Source organism: Labrus bergylta, chromosome 21, assembly GCF_963930695.1.
Source record: "Labrus bergylta chromosome 21, fLabBer1.1, whole genome shotgun sequence".
NCBI classification, from domain to species: Eukaryota; Metazoa; Chordata; class Actinopteri; order Labriformes; family Labridae; genus Labrus; species Labrus bergylta.
The window spans coordinates 3,399,889-3,417,253 of record NC_089215.1 but is presented as its reverse complement, the minus strand read 5'-3'; the positions used below and the strand labels follow the sequence as shown (position 1 = coordinate 3,417,253).

The 17,365-nt window shown below is 42.4% G+C and overlaps 1 protein-coding gene across 2 annotated transcripts in view; it reads right to left on the bottom strand.

Moving 5' to 3' along the window:
* Positions 1–17,365, bottom strand: part of thrab (thyroid hormone receptor alpha b) — a 174,410-nt gene that overhangs the window by 45,064 nt on the left and 111,981 nt on the right. The window contains exon 4 of one of the 2 annotated variants that reach the window (XM_065949342.1): positions 11,727–12,145. In XM_065949342.1, the coding sequence (XP_065805414.1) occupies positions 11,727–11,782 (56 nt within the window). In that variant the 5' untranslated portion in view covers positions 11,783–12,145. Of the gene's footprint in view, positions 1–1,574; positions 2,886–11,726; positions 12,146–17,365 lie in introns of those variants that run through there. The other variant, XM_065949343.1, reaches the window with a different exon arrangement.

Genomic DNA, 17,365 nt, shown 5'->3' with positions numbered 1-17,365 from the left:
TCTTTAAACAAATGATTCAGTGACTCTGCAGGCAAAGTTTGGTGTCATTACTCTCTGACAGAAAAACTATTAAAGCTGTGACAGAAGCAGAAACACAAGGTGGGGTTTTCACTTGCTGGCCACTCAGAGGTAAGTCTCTCTCTCTCTTTTTGCTGTTTGGCCTCCACGTAAATCCGTACAGCTGCTGCAGGCGACAACCATCAAACTGTCAGCGGTGTGACAGCTCACTCTTCCTGCGTGACGGCATCTTAAACACAGTCAAACTGGATGCAAACAGATGTTCACCTCTCTGTAAAACAACTACACCTCCCTGAGATCCTGCATCCCAAAAACAAGTCCTGCATCCATCCATCCTGACACATATGAGCCTTGCTTTTCCCCCTCGGCCGAATCCTGCAGCCGCCTGTTTTCAAACCCACACTTGGTCTTTTAATGGCACAACACCAGGAGAAGTAGCACAGCACTGACACACGGTAATGAAATGATAATAAAGCTCCAGCTCGAAAAACCCTCCATTAAGATCTCATCAATCCCGAAATAGCAGCAATGAAAATATTAGCGCCCTTGCAGCTAAAAAAAGAGCTTAGCGCGTGCACTCGGCGGAGCCTCAGAAGTGCTTTTCACTGCTCTCACAGCTCGGAGAGGAACGAGAGAGAGAGAGAGAGAGAGAGAGAGAAACGGTGTCAAGTGGCTCTAAGAAGTATATGACAAAACAAAAACACAATATGTTCACACAGGGCTCGCTGTGAGAGTTTAGATGAACTGCAGGGGGCGGCATCTCAAAACAAGCACTTACATCTTGTAACTTTTGAAGCAACTGCTCCAAAACAAACAGCCAAACAAACAAACAAACAAACAAAAATGGAAATTGGATTTCCAAAATAAAGGACCTGTCAGCCTGACAGGATTTCAAATTGTGCCACACACTTTGTACAATAACAAGTGTGCCTGTTCAGGGATGAAAACATGCTGCCTGATTGAATATTTTTTGATGGAATGTGAGGTTTTTTTTGCAGGTCGGGGCACGATGCCGTGTGCCGGCGCAGGAACACCACAGAGCCATTTTCAATTTCCAACTCTTAAGCTGTGATGGGATTGCAACACATCTTAAAATATGCAAAGTCCCCTCATGATGTGCCTCTCGGCAACCTGAGCCAACCCAACACAGACACGCACATACTGTACTCTCCCTACAGCACACACACACACACACACACACACACACACACACACACACACACACACACACACACACACACACACACACACACACTGTATAGAACTTGACGTTTAAGAGCCACCACTTGATTGATTCCTATCCCATACCCTGAAAGCTGTGTGGAACATGTACACATGTTGCACAACTCAGTGCACACACACACGCACACGCACACGCACACGCACACGCACACGCACACGCACACGCACACGCACACGCACACGCACACGCACACGCACACGCACACACACACACACACACACACACACACACACACACACACACAGCAGAACAAACACAGAGCAGGAGAAGCAGCAACAACTCAAGCCAAAGAGATGACAGGAAAGAGACTTACAGTGCTGACCCGATGACGCAGCGGGACTGTAAAATATGCATGGTGGAGGAGAACTTAGGAGCTGCAGATGTAGCTGACAGGCTGCTACACGGCCCTCGTGCCTCGACTCTGCCTCAGTGTCTATCTGTGTTTCTCACTCCCTGCACACGCTGATGTCTCTGCCAGAGCTGCTATCTTTAGCCCGCTGACCCACTCAGATACATTCTGCCTCTCCCTCCCCTCTGTCCTCGTCCTCCAATCTGTGGGACGTTTTCTTTTTACTCGCTCTGCTGGTAGTACCACCCAGTCTTCCCTGATTGGAGGAGGGCCAGCTTGTCTCCACCTGTGACTCTTGACAGCCGCTCTGGAATGCGTGTAACAGGTAATTGTCGGGCTGTCAGGTATTTGAGCACTCTCATGAGACGTGACTATTAAAGAAGTCAGAGCGGGGTTTTCATTAAAGCTAAAGGGAGCACGCGTGACTGCGGGAGACATACAAGAACATAGCAACGTGGTAATCAACACCAGCCGCAGAGAACTACATGTCCTTACGGATAATTGCCTTTAAGTCGGCGCAATTAAGGGATAAGTCTGTCATCATTGTGTATGTTTTTTTTCTCTGTCAACAAATCCCGTAAAAGGATCAAAACCAGCAATTTGTAAAACTATCTCTAAATACCTCTTCTGTGCTACCTAGTCTGTGGTCCCTAAATAATTCAATCCTGCTGGAGAATTTGAAAACAGTTTTATTTTACAAATAAATAAAAAAAACTCTGGGAGATGTAGTTTTTTTTTGCAAACATCATCCAAACATCAGAAAGCTTTGTGTATGGGAGTGTTTACGGCAGCATGAAGGCTGATTTGGGATTGGGTCAAAATAAACTGCAGTATTCATGTTTGTGGTAATAAAGAGAGACGTCATGCGGTGCAGCAGAGAGGCTCACTGATGTGCTTTTAATAGTTTGGACTACAATAGAGCTCTGGTACACAGGATATATAATGATATACACCAGGCTTTGAAACAGATAAGACATTTTTAGAAGTATCTATTTATTCGTTTGTTTGTTGTCAATAAGAGTTCTCGGATGTTTCTGACCACGACCTGTCAAATAGAAGTTAACTGAAATTTAAAAGTGATACAAACTGAAACAGAGAACTTCCGTCTATTGTTGTGTAACCGTGCACATAGTTTTGGTTTGATGTATGAATGTAAAAACCTTGCCAACTGTGGTTCTTTGATTTCTTCCTGGTTGGTTATGTCATTAAAGGATGGACTCATAATGAGTGGCTCATGAATTCATCTGATCCTGTGTAACAGGAAAATGTTTCATGATTTCATGATGTCAGCACCTAAAAGAAAACTCAGTCACCTCCTTTTGTATCGGGGGGGGGGGGGGGGGGGGGGGGAGGAGGGGAGGGGAGGAGTCAGCCGGCCGTTCCGGCGATGTAAACAAAGTGAAGATAGGACTCTGAAAACATCACAGACAGTGGGACTCGGGTGTTACACCCATTGTAGACAGTCATGACTCACAGAGTTATTTTCAGAGGATAGACTTGATTTATATTATATTTAAGTGTGAAAAATCGCAACGGGAACTACATTATTTTGTACCCTTAAAAAACCTTAAAAAAACCTTTAAATAGAGAAAGAAATACAGCCTTTAAATGCGTCATGATGAAAAACTGATTCCTGATATGTAGCTAGCATTGACAAATGCTGGCCTCTATGCTAACTAGCTAGCATCACTGTTAGCTCCAATCATCTGATATTTTCCCCTGAAGCAGTACTTGCTTGTGACTGACTTTATATAGGTTTTTTTTTTCTGTTTTGGAGAAGAACAAAGAAGTCAATTTTTCTCTTCTTCTGTGGCACACTGAAAATAACTTGCACCATTATTTTAAACTTAGACATGATACTTGCAAAAACTAAAAGAGGTGGACACCTATTTTGATTCAATAGCAACAAAAATACTAGTCAAAGGCCCCCAATGTTAGGCTATTTCTCGTTTTTAGTTAGCAAACAATGGAGTCTAAATTACACAAAAACATTTGCAACTTTTCCGCACCATATTTTTGGTTAAAAGAAGGACTTAAGATCTGAAAGATTTTTACAGCTTCGGTTACTTTTGATACCATCAATCTTTAAAATAACGGAGATTTTACTGTTTTAAAACATGATCCTTAAAAATGCATCAGAAGTATCAAAATTAAACATGTTTTGACAAATGTTGGGCTGATAAAAAATGCTTTGGATCGGTGCACTGACCTGAAACTGCATTTTAGGCTGTATTGAAAGCATTCCTATTTTATTTCATTTTACTCCTGACATTTTTTAAAACCTGAATGAAAAAGTAAATAAATTAAAATCTACCTGTCTGCCCGGATAACAACAGGTAAGTAAGAGAACATGTTTATTGTTATTGAGTCAGGGATGGAAGCTTTGAAGCTCCAGCTCCTCAAACAGACTGAACAACACAAAGACACTGAGAATAGTACGGAGAATTATATCCATAACAGCGTCTGAATGGGTCCCCCTGTCCTATGTTTAGAGGGCCACAGTAGCCTATTGTTGAGCATGCATGCTACAGGCCTACAGCTGGGTCCGTCCCGTCCTATACATCCAGCGCTAATGGACACTTTGTTCCCTTATGTGTCCCGCCACTGTCTAAATTACAGGCTGAGCTAGAAGGGGATATAGCATGCCACTGAGTGAAAGCAAGACCACTCCCTCTGTTTAAATACACAAGTGTACAGCAACCCACACACACAGCCAATAATAAACACGGAGCTCCATCCTCAAATATATACAGCCCAATACATCCTGTACTATGGTATACCAAAAGAGAGACTTTACACAGTCTGTGGCCACGTTTAGCCTGCGTTTAGCTGCCTTTATTTCACAAGCAGAGTGGGAATTTTGAGCGCTCTCATGAGATGATAATCAAACCACATGCATGCTGTTGGCTGAATATTTCATTAGAACAAAATCTCCATAACTGGACAAACATTGAATCATTTACAAATCGCTCTAAAGATGTAGAAAAACGAGAAGTGGATACATCTTCATCTTGGAGGACTTTGATTTATGTATTCATTATCATTCATTCATTCATTATCTGAATAAAATGTCTTTTTTTGGTGGCAATGGAAACGACAGCAATCGTTCATGACAAACAAATATATTACATTTTTGACGTTTCAATATAATTTTGATGTTATCTAAATGATACACAATCCAGCTGGGATGCCTCGCCTTTTAAATCCACACTGCCAGCTCAGCCGTGTAGAGTGTGTTCATCAAATATCTGCAGCAGAGGGATCTACATCTATCGCAGCTGATTTGCATAATTTCTAGGTGTTTGCACATCTTGTAATCCTATTGTACACATCAGCAGTTCAACCAGAACTTGATAAACAGATCATGCTGCACTGATGAACTATGACATCATGTCCCTGTTGTCTTGTTACAGAACAGGTTTACCCATAGCTGCTTTACCTGTTTGAATGACATAAAAAAACAAACACATACGAAAATAAAAGTTATTTAAAGTCTTTATATGTGATTTTTCACACTTAAATGTAGAAATCAAGTCTATCCTCTGAAAATAACTAAATAATAATCATGACTGTCTACAATGGGTGTAACACCCGAGTCCCACTGTCTGTGATGTTTTCAGAGTTTTCAGAGTCCTATCTTCAGTTTGTTTACATCGCCGGGACGGCCGGCTGACTCCTCCCCTCGAGTATAAAAGTTGTTTAATTGAGGGACTAGAGAAAAGAAGAATAACATACTGTACTCACTGCTTAACTGTGTTTCTAGATCACGCTCATTTCAGGTAAATTTACATGCAGTGTGAAGATACCAGCATAATAAAGATCACTAGCATTAGCATGCTAACACAACAATGCAGCGCGACTTGTTTTGGTTTCAAGCTGGTGCTCAAGGGCGACATCTGCTGGATCAAAAAATCGCATATAAAGTCTTTAATGTATTACTTGATAATATTAGGATGCTCACTGTCTCCTTCTTCAACAGGCTAACATACAGGGTGCTACCACCAGAATCCTGAACTCTAATTGGCTCTTTTCCTTGTCAGATGCAGGACGAATGTGTGCATCAGCTGATTGGGCAACAAGCCTCCTCTGCATTTCAGTGTGTCACATTGCCTTCTGTTTGAACTTTGAATTGTGACAGACATCTTCCTAAAAAAATTATATATTATTATAACATCTGTTTGATACATTTTAATGTAAAGAACATATGAACCGTGGAGGAGGAGATGGTATATAAATTATATTCATTGGTGTGTGTGTGTGTGTGTGCACTTCCCATTTCGGGCCACTCCTGCAGAAGACATGCATGGGCCCGTTTCGCAACCCCCCTCTCCCCAGGGTCTCAAGCACAGTAATTTATTTTAACATGAAAACTGTTTTCTATATCCACTGTCACAGCTGGTAAAAGTGCAGTAAAGGTTTCTGTTTGTTTTTTTTTTTTTTGCAGAGGAACGCTCTCTTGGAACAATAACTGTCGGAGGAAATTGACAGCGTTTCAGCCAATTACACTTGTTAGCAGAGATGTGCACTGACACACACACACACACACACACACACACACACACACACACACACACACACACACACACACACACACACACACACACACACACACACACACACACACACACACACACACACACACACACACTCCTGGGATTAAACGGCTGCTTCGTTCTCTTGCAGAGTAAAATTGCTGGTTACATTTTGTGTTTGAACACTTTCCACAGAGAATCAAAACATAAACAAAATAATGCGTTTATCGTTTGAAGGTAGCGGCTTAATCTCCCAAAACATTCAGCTATTGGATGATGGGAACGCCTATCAACAAATCGGACACAATCTAAAGTCTATCTTTAGTGCATAAGAAGGCAGATGATTGCATGACACAGTAGGTATTCATGTTGTTTTTTCCACCCTGTACATACTGTTCTATAATGTATGGACACACCCATTTACTTCATGAAGAACAAACTGTGAATTAAGCAAACAAAAGCTGACATTTAAATACCAGTATACTTATAGAAACTCTGACTCTACAGAGCTGAAGTTACAGAGCCTGATGTAGAGTTCAAATCCCAGAGGGACAAAGAATGAGTGACATTACAAGTCGTAGCAATTAAGAGTGAGCCTAACCCGGGCATGACAGGACGTCCGCGATCCCAGGGGAGGGAGGAGCTCAAGTGTGATACTTCATTGTACTGTACTCTATAGAGGATCAACACAGACACACTCAGGGGCCGAGGCAGACATTAAAGGCAGAGAAGAAGAAAAGAAAAAACATGGACGCCTGACTGTAATGTCACAGGAGGTGGAACAAACTGCTCATACATCTTACAAACGCGTGGGGATCGGAAACGGGATCAAATTGTCTCCAAGTGTGTCAAGATGCAAATGTTTTCTATTTATAGCCGACGGCTCTGTCCTGTGTTCTCTCTACACGTGTGAATGTGTGTGTTTGAAGTTTCTCCCTCTGGTTGCACAGAGGTAAGCGTGTTCTCTGACACGTTGAACGCAGCAGTTTATTATCACCCATCTCATGCTATTTACACCTCGATGAAACGGCTCATAGTTGGGAATGAGAAAGTCTGACGAGCCCTGACACCCCCCGAGTTTAACAAGAACAGAGATGCAGGAAAGGAAAAGAAACATTTTGTACAGATACTTCATCTGTCCATCTTTGCAACAACTCATTAAATCCCTTTTTTTAAACCATGGTCTGGGGGAATACTCGATTCTGATTGGCTGCAGGGTGTTCATCAATTCCAGACGATGGATAGTTCAGAACTATCACCGTATCAGCCTATATCTAAATATTTAACCATAAGAGGAAATCTTCTGAACAGCACAGGATGGTGACTGTAAAAGACAAAACATGATAAATACACTGCCAACCTGAGCTTAGAGATATTCTATCACATAAGAAGTCATCTCACATGCTATTACCGAGTCTACTAAATAGAGAAAATAGCTTTTGAGATCGATTTTTTAAAATCACCAGGCTGTTAACGTTTTAATTCTGCTGTAAAAATGTGCAATTAAAAATGGGAGCAAATGGGGATTCCTTGGTTCTTGCAGACAGCCTCCAGTGGACACTAGAGGAACTGCAGTTTCTTTCACTTTTGCATATGCTTTATTTTTCAAAACTGGAGGATGCTGGAGGTGTCACAGTTCAATTAGTTGAGCGGACTATAGAGCTCCATCTAATGAGAAGTGTTGCCATAGATCCTTTCCAATTATTAAAATGGTGACACACTTTTTTATCACAAAAGAGCCTTCAGGTTTTTAAACCTTGAGTTATTTATGGCTTGTGAAAACTTGATATTTGGGTGTAAAAAATGTATAAAAAATATGTTTTTTTATACCCTTATTCTATTATTCTTTTAAGATTTATTTTTGGGCTTTTTGTGCCTTTAATGGAGAGATAGGACAGTGGATAGAGTCGGAAACCAGGGAGAGGGAGTGGAGAGCGGGAGGGAGGCCACAGGCGGGATGCGAGCCCGGGCCGCCCTCTTGAGACGACAGCCTCAATACATGGGGCGCCTAACCATTGCGCCACCAGCGCGCCCCTCCCTTATTTTTTATTCTTTGGCAAGTCACCATGGTATGAGCAGGATATTACAAAACAAAGTCCTAGACGCTGATCGATTAATCGGCCAGCCGATAATATCAGGCGATATTAGAATGTCCAGTGACTATCGTTGTCAGCTTCTTTATCGCAGATGTTACGAGATTTATTCACTGCAGTCAAACAGCATTTCATTTGAGTATTGCTAAATTACACTAACGTTTGTCTTTCTGGCTGTCACCAGCAGAGGGCGCTTTATGGATTACAACAAGCATTATCACTCTCCATAGTGTCAAACTGTGATGAACGTACATGATCAGTTACTGTCCAGTTGAGAGAACATCTTGTCTTCATTATATTTTTTTTCAACAAGTGTTTGTTAACGGCATTAAAGGAATCAACACAATAAATGTGTGTATCCATTTCTACAGATTGAACATACATCTAAGTAAGATATCAGCATTCAATTTTTTCCCCATCCCAAATATCTATATCGCCACCAACAATTCCATATCGGTCGGGTCCTACAAAGTGCTCATAATTAGGAATAAATGGAAAGATTAGAGGCCAGAACTCCTCACAGAATCACTTATTGTGTTAGTTTATCTTCATAGCAGCAATAAGTCCGGCACCCCAGAAAGACTTAACCCACTATTTACTGACTCCTCTGATCTGGTCTCTCACTAAACTTCTGCCTCTCCGATAAAGTGCAGTGGATAAAAAAAACAGGCCTCTCGAGGCGCATCAACAACAAAGATTCCTGAATACACACAGAGAAGCAGCACACACATCCCTGTGGCACAAGCCTTCGCCATGGTTACTGCAACACAGTGCAAGCGTCCTTACATCAGCTGCAATCGCATGTTCAGAGACGTGATGCAAGCTGCAAAATACAGGATCTGTGTTTGAACTAAATCAGCGTGACACAACAAGTTGTGCATTTTAATGAGCTATACAGCAGATGTATGAGTGCATTATAAAAGTAATCAAAGAAAGCTGTCTAGTTTTAGCTTTGAAGTACCATCATGGAGAGAGCGATCCACAATTTTTAAATAATAGCAAGACTGTGTTCTTTTCTTCCCTCACATTTCCGTACAAAAGGGAGCTGACATGTGTTGAGTGCATGTCAGGTATAGGTGTTGTTTTCTCCGTCTGCATGCTGGTGGTTACCATAGCATCACTTCAAAGAGCCGGCGCTGTTCAAAACAACAGGCTGACAACATAGACAAAGGGAGGGGAGGAGATTTCATAAAAGCCACTGTCATGCCGAACACACCACTGATATCTTCTCGGCTCTGAAGCCCCGGGAGCTTAACTCTTTGTGCCTTTTTAATTATCTGCGAGGTGCAAAGCGCTGCACTCGGTACAGGTGTTGCAACACGAGCAGGGACGCACACATGAGGGATTCCTACAGCACCAACATGTCAACCGAAACGGAAAGGTCCGGTGCGAGGGGCTCCCCCGTACACGACCGCACCAACTGTCCCCCGTCCCCCGGCGGCGGAGCTGTTAATCTCCTGACAGGTGTCCATGTTAGCCGAGGAATCCATCCGGGCTCCGGCGGATTGACTTTCTCAACACGAGCTTGTAATACGGGGCATGGAGACGCAGCGGAGGGGAATCTGATGCGGCATCCTGTGCAGCCGGGCTAATCCCTCCACATGGTCATAATAACAAACTCTGATTGTTGCTATTACATTAATTTAGACTTAATAGAGACAGAACAGATTTTAGGCCGATAAAGTTCAGGAGTCAGATTCAAACATGACAGCTCCCTGTATCATCTTACCTCATATAGTGCTTTCACACTTACAGAAAACTCCTAAATAACTCTTTTATTTCCCGGAGGAGCTGTATGTGTGACAGAAACGCAAATAATTCTACACTCAGACTTCACCCAGAGTTTCTCCTGCCAGCCTCCTACTATATTTTCCGCAGCAAGTCCGAGTGAGCTGATGTGAGAACACAGCAGGATATTCTCAGGAGAATTCCCCTCAAGCCAATAGGAGGTGGGGAGTGATGTTTATATACTGTGACTGGAGTCAGTGCATTGACTGTCTGCACAAGACCGCGTATCATAGATATGAAGATAAATATTCTCTTTATAGTGCACCAGGAACAATATACCACTGTTTGCTTTAAATGCACCATTATGACCTCATGACGGAGAAAAAGATGTTATAAAAGCCGTGCTGCCAGCCTGGTCTGCGTAGCTATGTGTCTCATTTTCAATCCCGTCAGGTCGCCTGCAGCGTGTGATGCAGTGTGTGATGGTTGCGGCTGCACTCATGGTAAAGACCGGGCGTGTTCTGGTATGTTGGTCACACTGGTGTTTAAGACGCAGCGCACTTTTTAGATGAAAAAATAAAAAAGGTATTAAAAGTGCATCTTATACACCAGAATTTACTGCAAGTGATTCTGGAGAAAGGTTAACTTCTAAGGTTTGTCTAAATGTCTGATACTTCGTTAACCATGTTCTTTAAAACGATACAGTCTCAGTTAATTTAATGATCGATAGCATCAGTAAAGTATCGAAGCTACAGCCGTTCATTCATATGTTTAACCCAGAGAGTGAAAGAGAAAGAGAGCACCGTCTACACTGCAGACATCAGCAACGTTTCCGTATTTAGTGCAAAAAAAGTTTTCCTTAAGATGTAACCGAGCTTGAGGCAGAATGTTTCCTGAAGTGTTTACTTCCTCAACAACACACTCGCATGATGGATAAAAGTTAAACAAACTGAGAGCATGATTTGGATAAACAGAAGCTTCTGTGATGTTCCTGAACCTTTCACCTGTAGACACGCACCTGACACACAAACCTTCAAACATGATTAAAGCGACAGTTTTCCCAGTCAAAGAAGACTGATTTAATAATTCATCTTTTTAATTTAGCTTTACTATTATCCTACTATTTGTGCATTAGTCGACCTCAGAGCCGATAACTTCCTTTATTCAGAGGTTTCTTCCACACAGGGCCCCTCCGTCTACAAGCAGCAGTGCGAGAGGCTCCAGTCCACCAATATTATGTTTTCATTAATGAGAAGAGGGCTTTAAACAGTGCTGTGTTTGTTTGTGTTCGGGGCCCGTCTGACTGCCTCTGCTTCTCAAGATTTGCAGGAGCCAAGGGGTGGAGTGTCGGGTCAGATGTAGCTGAGGGCCTAGCTCTCTGAAAACAATTCAGACCAGAGGAAAAGAGTGGCGGGAAGGGGTGGAAAAAAACTGAGGCTGCTACCTTGTTTAGCTTGTCTGGAAAACATGGTCTTGAGACGTCAAAACACTCAGGGCCATGAGAAAGATTTAGACGATAAAATGAGGGACTGAGAAACAAAGATTCCCTTTAGGATGTCCTCAGAAAACCTGCTCCATACATAACAGCATTACACGATAACAGACGGCAATGCCTGCTTCATTCCAGGGGTTTGTTAACGCAGGACAGTACAGCAGGGAGGGGATTGAAAAGGCAGAAAGTCCTTAAGGTAAAAGGTCCGGTGTCATTTACATTTCTAACAATGACAGCCGGGTCACTCAGAATAAAAAAAGCTCCGACTCACTGTTTCTCTTCTCCCTCCGATTGGTTAGGGTCCTGCTCCTTGGGAACGTGTTCCATTCACCTTAATTCCATCCAGCAGCCAATCATGAGAGACTGAGGCAAGCCCCACCCTCGGATGCACACTTGTCATTCGCCGGGCGGGAGGGGTCAGTCAGTGGAACATGACGGGGTCCCGTCCCTGGGTTGTTTTTTTGTTGTTGTTTTTTTTTTTTAGGGAGGAGGGGGAGGGAGGGAGGGGAGGGGGGGTCCTCAGATGGAGCGGAGCAGCTTTTGAGGTTAGTGCGGCGTCACTTGAGTGTCAAACGACAGAATCTGGATGAAGCTGGAGGTCCAGTCGAGGTAAATGTGCGGGGCCCTGGGGGCCGGAGCTGCAGGTGGATGTGAGGTCTCAGGGATGCAGAGGGCGGAGTGAGATGCAATCTGGAAGAAAGAGGAAAATAAACTGTGAGATTACTCTCTGTCTCTCTAAAAGTGTCGGACAGTTTATTAAATCCAAAGCCTCACAAACTGATGGAGTCCATCTTTACAAGTTCCTGAATTTCAGAGACGTCTGTTTTAAAATAGGATACCGATGTTGGGACCACAGAAACTGAGAAAAACATTTATTTTCATTATTGCGTCATTGTTTGAATAATCTGCAGAGTCATCAAAAAAACCAAAACAGTGATGTCTAAAAAGTCAGAGAGCGCTGCTTCACACAAGGGACCAAGAGGCTGAAAGAGATTGAGATCCGTCCCTCCAGTAGAGATTGTGAACGGCCCAACTCGGACATTTTTAGAACCAAACCTCACAGAAGACTGTTATCGTTGCTTATTTATTTCATTTCAGTCCATTAGCGCTACTCCATCTAGACCCCACTTCACATCACGGACATTATATATCTACTTAAGCAACATAACAGGCAGGGACAGGACTGGAACAGTGAGAGAGAGAGAGAGAGAGAGAGAGAGAGAGAGAGAGAGAGAGAGAGAGAGAGAGAGAGAGAGAGAGAGAAAAAAACATTGTGCACTCTGGTTTCCTCTGAGTCTCACATCAAGTTCAGAGTAATCAGAACGGGGTCCCAGAGGTCAGGCGAGAAACTCCGTCACCTTCGACTGTTGCTGCTGCTGCAGCGGGAATGTTCTTAGAAAATTGTTTACCAAAAGTCACCTCTTGCGTGGGGGTTAAGTAGCTTTAAGAAGAGTAGCAACAAAATGTGTGTGTGTGTGCATGCAGACTCAGAGGGTCCTGATCCATTAGCCCCTGCCTGCCTCCTCAGTTGTCCAAGGAGGGCTTTATTCTTTCCTCCGCTAATCCCAGGCTCAATGCTTCTTTAATCCGGAACAGTGGGATACGGGGGCATGAGAATGTCCTCATAGACACGACTGATATTATTGTTGCTCTTACTGCTAATAGAGAGAGATTATCCTTTACATTCAAAACAACCTTTCTCTGCAAGCAATGGAGGATTTCATCACCTACACTCCTTATTCTGGAGTCACGTTACAGCAGAGGATTAACATCTCCAAACCTTCTCTGTGTTGCTGATGGCATCCGAGTAGAGAATGTGAATTTAAATATCTTTAAAAAGCATGTTGTGAAGATTTTAAAATAGTTGTTAAGTCTTCAGAGGGCCACTGAAACATTCACTCAATTATCGAAATGATGGTTCAACAGAGATTTGATTGACACCGGGTTTTGATCATTTGTTCTTTTTCAAGAAAACCTAAAAGGATTTAATCTGAGGATTTGCATGTTTTCTTTGTTTTATACATAAGCTGTGTATAAAAATGGACAACGTGTCTCCATGTCCTTCAGTGAAGTACAAAACTGATGCCTGACATACTGCGATAGTGTTTCATTTGAAGCTAAAACATGCGCAGGAAGAGATCTGAAAGAGACCCGGCAAAGATCCCTGAGGTGGGAACAGTTTGAAGCAGACACTCACAGTCATGGAGAGCATTTATGAATTCATGAATGAATGTGAATAAGAGTAAAAATGTGCCCACTTTAAGTACACTCTGGTGTTGTAAGGTTTATGAAGTGCAACCATGGAGCATAAAAGCTTTAAGCAGGCATATAAAGAGCAGAAGGCTTAAATTAATGAGTAGACTGAGATAAGATGAGGCTGATTCTCCTGTGGTGTGAGGTGCGGTAAGAGCGATTATACCCTCAACAATTTGCTCGGAAGACGATCGGGGCAATCATTGGGAAATTCAGAAATTGTGAAACAATAGCCAATCAGGAAGCAAGCTGAAAAAAAAGAAAAAAAACACAGCCATGGCGACGGCAGCAAACGTGAAGCATAAAGTTAAATGGAAGTAATAAATGGAGGACAGATGGAGGTTGATTTGTGGCAACAACACGAGTGTTTCTACAACGAGTCCATAAACCACCAGAATAGGAGTTTTAAAAGTTCTGAATCTGGCTGTTGATGAATGAATCTGTTAGTGAGTGGTGTGCTGAGTTAATCATCTCTTTGCACACCGCACACTAAAAGAACAAAATCTGTCGTTATTCGTCGTCATGTGGGCTCTCTTACATTTTCTAAATCATTTAAAACTTCTATTTCTGCAACTTCCCTCTTACACCCGTTAATCATGATTCTACTGAACAGAACCATGATCACAAACTTTATCTAGCTCGAACAACCCTTTCTCTCAAGTGTGCACTTTAACTCGCTCCCACATTCAGTACTCTCCAAATAGGTGAACTACTCTGACGCTACATTCTTTCTGATGATAAAAAAATCTGTGTCCGACCTGTTCGAGCAGGAACAACTCTAGTGTTCTGTAAAAAGAGGGCTGCAGTGATGATATAAAGCCCAACACTAATGGAGTGTGCTTTATCAAAGGCCCGCTCTCTATCACATCCACTGTTTCTACAAGTGGCACTATCCTCACTGCTGCTGTTTGTGTTGTAGTAGCACAAACAAGCTAGTTGTTTACCACACAGGGCACAGAGGACGGAGGAGAAGAACGAGGCTCATTGTGTGTATAGCTGCTGAAATTAATTCTAAGTATCAGCAAATGAATGAAGGAACGGCCAACCTCATTTGAAGACACGTTACTATTAGAGGAAAACATCTTTTTAGCCCCCGAGGGTTTAAATGTCCCTCTTTATTTTTGTCCCTGCAGCAGGAATAGCCTGGGCTCAGTGGTCACGAACGGCTGCAGGTAGACCAAAACTTTTAATTAAAGTCACACAGGGCATTGGACGGGACGGCTGACTCCTCCCCTTGTGTTTAAAGCTGTTTTAGTCGAGGGCTAGAGAGAAGAAGAAGAAGGACACTCACTGATTATTTGGATGTCACATGAGTGTTTTTTGATCACGACCATTCTGTGTCAATTTACATGCAATGTGAAGCTACGCGCTAACTAAAGAGCGCTAACATTAGCATGCTAACACAACAATGCAGGACACAGGTGATTGCAGCTCGAGCAAAGGACAAGTTTGTATGTCTCTTGTCCTAAATTATGGTTTGATACCGCCTATGTGTGAACGGGAGTGGAGAGGGGTTGGAGGTGTGTCGCTGGAGGATTCAATAGGACGGAGGTTCGGCCAAACAGCAGTTTGTTTTGGTTTCATGCTGGTGCTCAAGGGCGACATCTACTGGATCACATTCTTCCTAAAATGGCAAATAACCAGACTTTCAAAAAAACTTAAGAAAACATGAGAAACTCGTTTAACAAATGCTCCAGCATCAAGATTTGTCCAGATAAAGAACAAAAGAAGTCAAAGAAACATTTGTATGAAATCTCTTCGCCGCCTTGCAGGCCATGAAGTAACCGAATCAACTCCTGTGTCCTTGTATGTACTCATTCACCCTCCATCCCTCCCAGGGAAGTAATGTTTATACTTCTATCCCCTTATATTAAAGGTCAGGGCAATGGAAATACAGTACGTCAAGTGGTCTGGGGCAATAAAAGAGAACATAGAGAGCATACTTGTGCTGAGAAAAAGCAGAAGAGGATAAGGAGGGAAAGTGAGAGAGAAAGAAAAGTCTGAAAGAAACGGAGATAACGTGTGATAATATGTACAGTTCTTTGTGGGGGGGAGGGGGGGGGTGTAAGGAGGTAAAGGTGATGAAAGGTAAAAAAGAAAAAAGACACGATTTAGGGCAGTGTTGGAATGAAGACAAAATAAGCCCTGTTATCGGAGCTGAAAGATGAATAACAGGAAGAGAACAGGGCGTGTGAGGAGGCAGATTTAGGGCGTCGAGCTGCTTTTGGAGCATAAATGTACATATATAGATAAATGTCTGGGACTACACGGTATCTGGATTTATTATTATACAACCATTTATGGTCACATTAAGGAGCGATTAAACAAGTTCATCCATCCTGTGGAGCGAACCACGCTTTAAGGAAACACAACACACAAAGCAATTCTTGAAATCTGACTTGTAAACGTTGGACTTTAGCGCTTAGTGTTCTAAGCTAACCTTTGATTGGCAGACACTTCGTTCAAAGCCAGTGTTTATTTTAAGATTAGTCCTGAGACATTTTTACAATAATAGGATAAAAAAAAGTGTTTGAAAAGCAGACAGAAAAGGATGACATTGATCAAAGGACCCGGGTCTGGATTCAATGGAAGCATTGTCACGGCAGATTTTTCAACTTGTCAAAGCAGGAAAAGCACAGATGTAATAACACAAACGACGGCCGCATTCCAGTTAGCTTAGTCAGCTATGAGAATGTGTTTCTTTTGCATGCTCACTCACTGACATGGCTCACAAGGACAAATAATAGAGGAGACACATAAATGTTATTATATTCACACCTGTACTTTTCCTGCTTTGACAAGACAAAACGTCTGTACTGTACATCCAAGGACAGCCCAGCAGGCGGTCTTAAACCAGGCTACATGAACTCTTCTTTTTGGGGAACCAAACGGCATAGATTAGACTCAGCTCGGCTTCGTTCTGTACCAGGTTTTACAGACCAACACCAACTACAGGCCTTCTATTTAAAACCCTTCCATCTGACTTCAGAGAGTTTTATTGGACCTATAGCGCGCCAAACGTCAGCTTCAACCGGGTGTAACACAGCTGTGTGAACCCAAAATAAACAAATTAAGCCGTGATTTCAACATGTCCAATTTGTGAATGCATGCTGAAAGACTTACATCATGTTGCAGATTGGATTATGTTAATGGTTATGCTTTCCTCAGGACTGTTTGAAAGACTTTTGAAATGGAGATCTGATTGACCAAATCTGGGACCTCAGGCCGCCAAGAGAATCTCAATGGAGATTACTTTTTCTTTACACAGTTCAAGCTAATTTCATGCTTAAGTTGAATATATTCTAGCATTGCAATGGACACAAATTTGCATCATTGCATTTACTTTGTATGTTAATGTGCTGAACCAAAAATGAGCTTTGCTTTTGGATCTGAAACACCATGAAAGGTTTTTAAGTTTCCTTCTCGGCAGAAAACAGCAGCTGTGGTCAACAACCTAAAAAAGAGGGTACCCTGTTTGTTGGTATTAAGGTCAATCATGAACTACAACACCAATGGTTTTATCTTTCTTGAGGGAGAACGACATTCCCAAACTCTTTCCCCCATTATTCACTGTCATCTCCAAACAGCTGCCCACCTAACAACCAAATACATATCCTTTAAATACATGATTTTCAATCAGTAGAGAAAGAGGCTGCC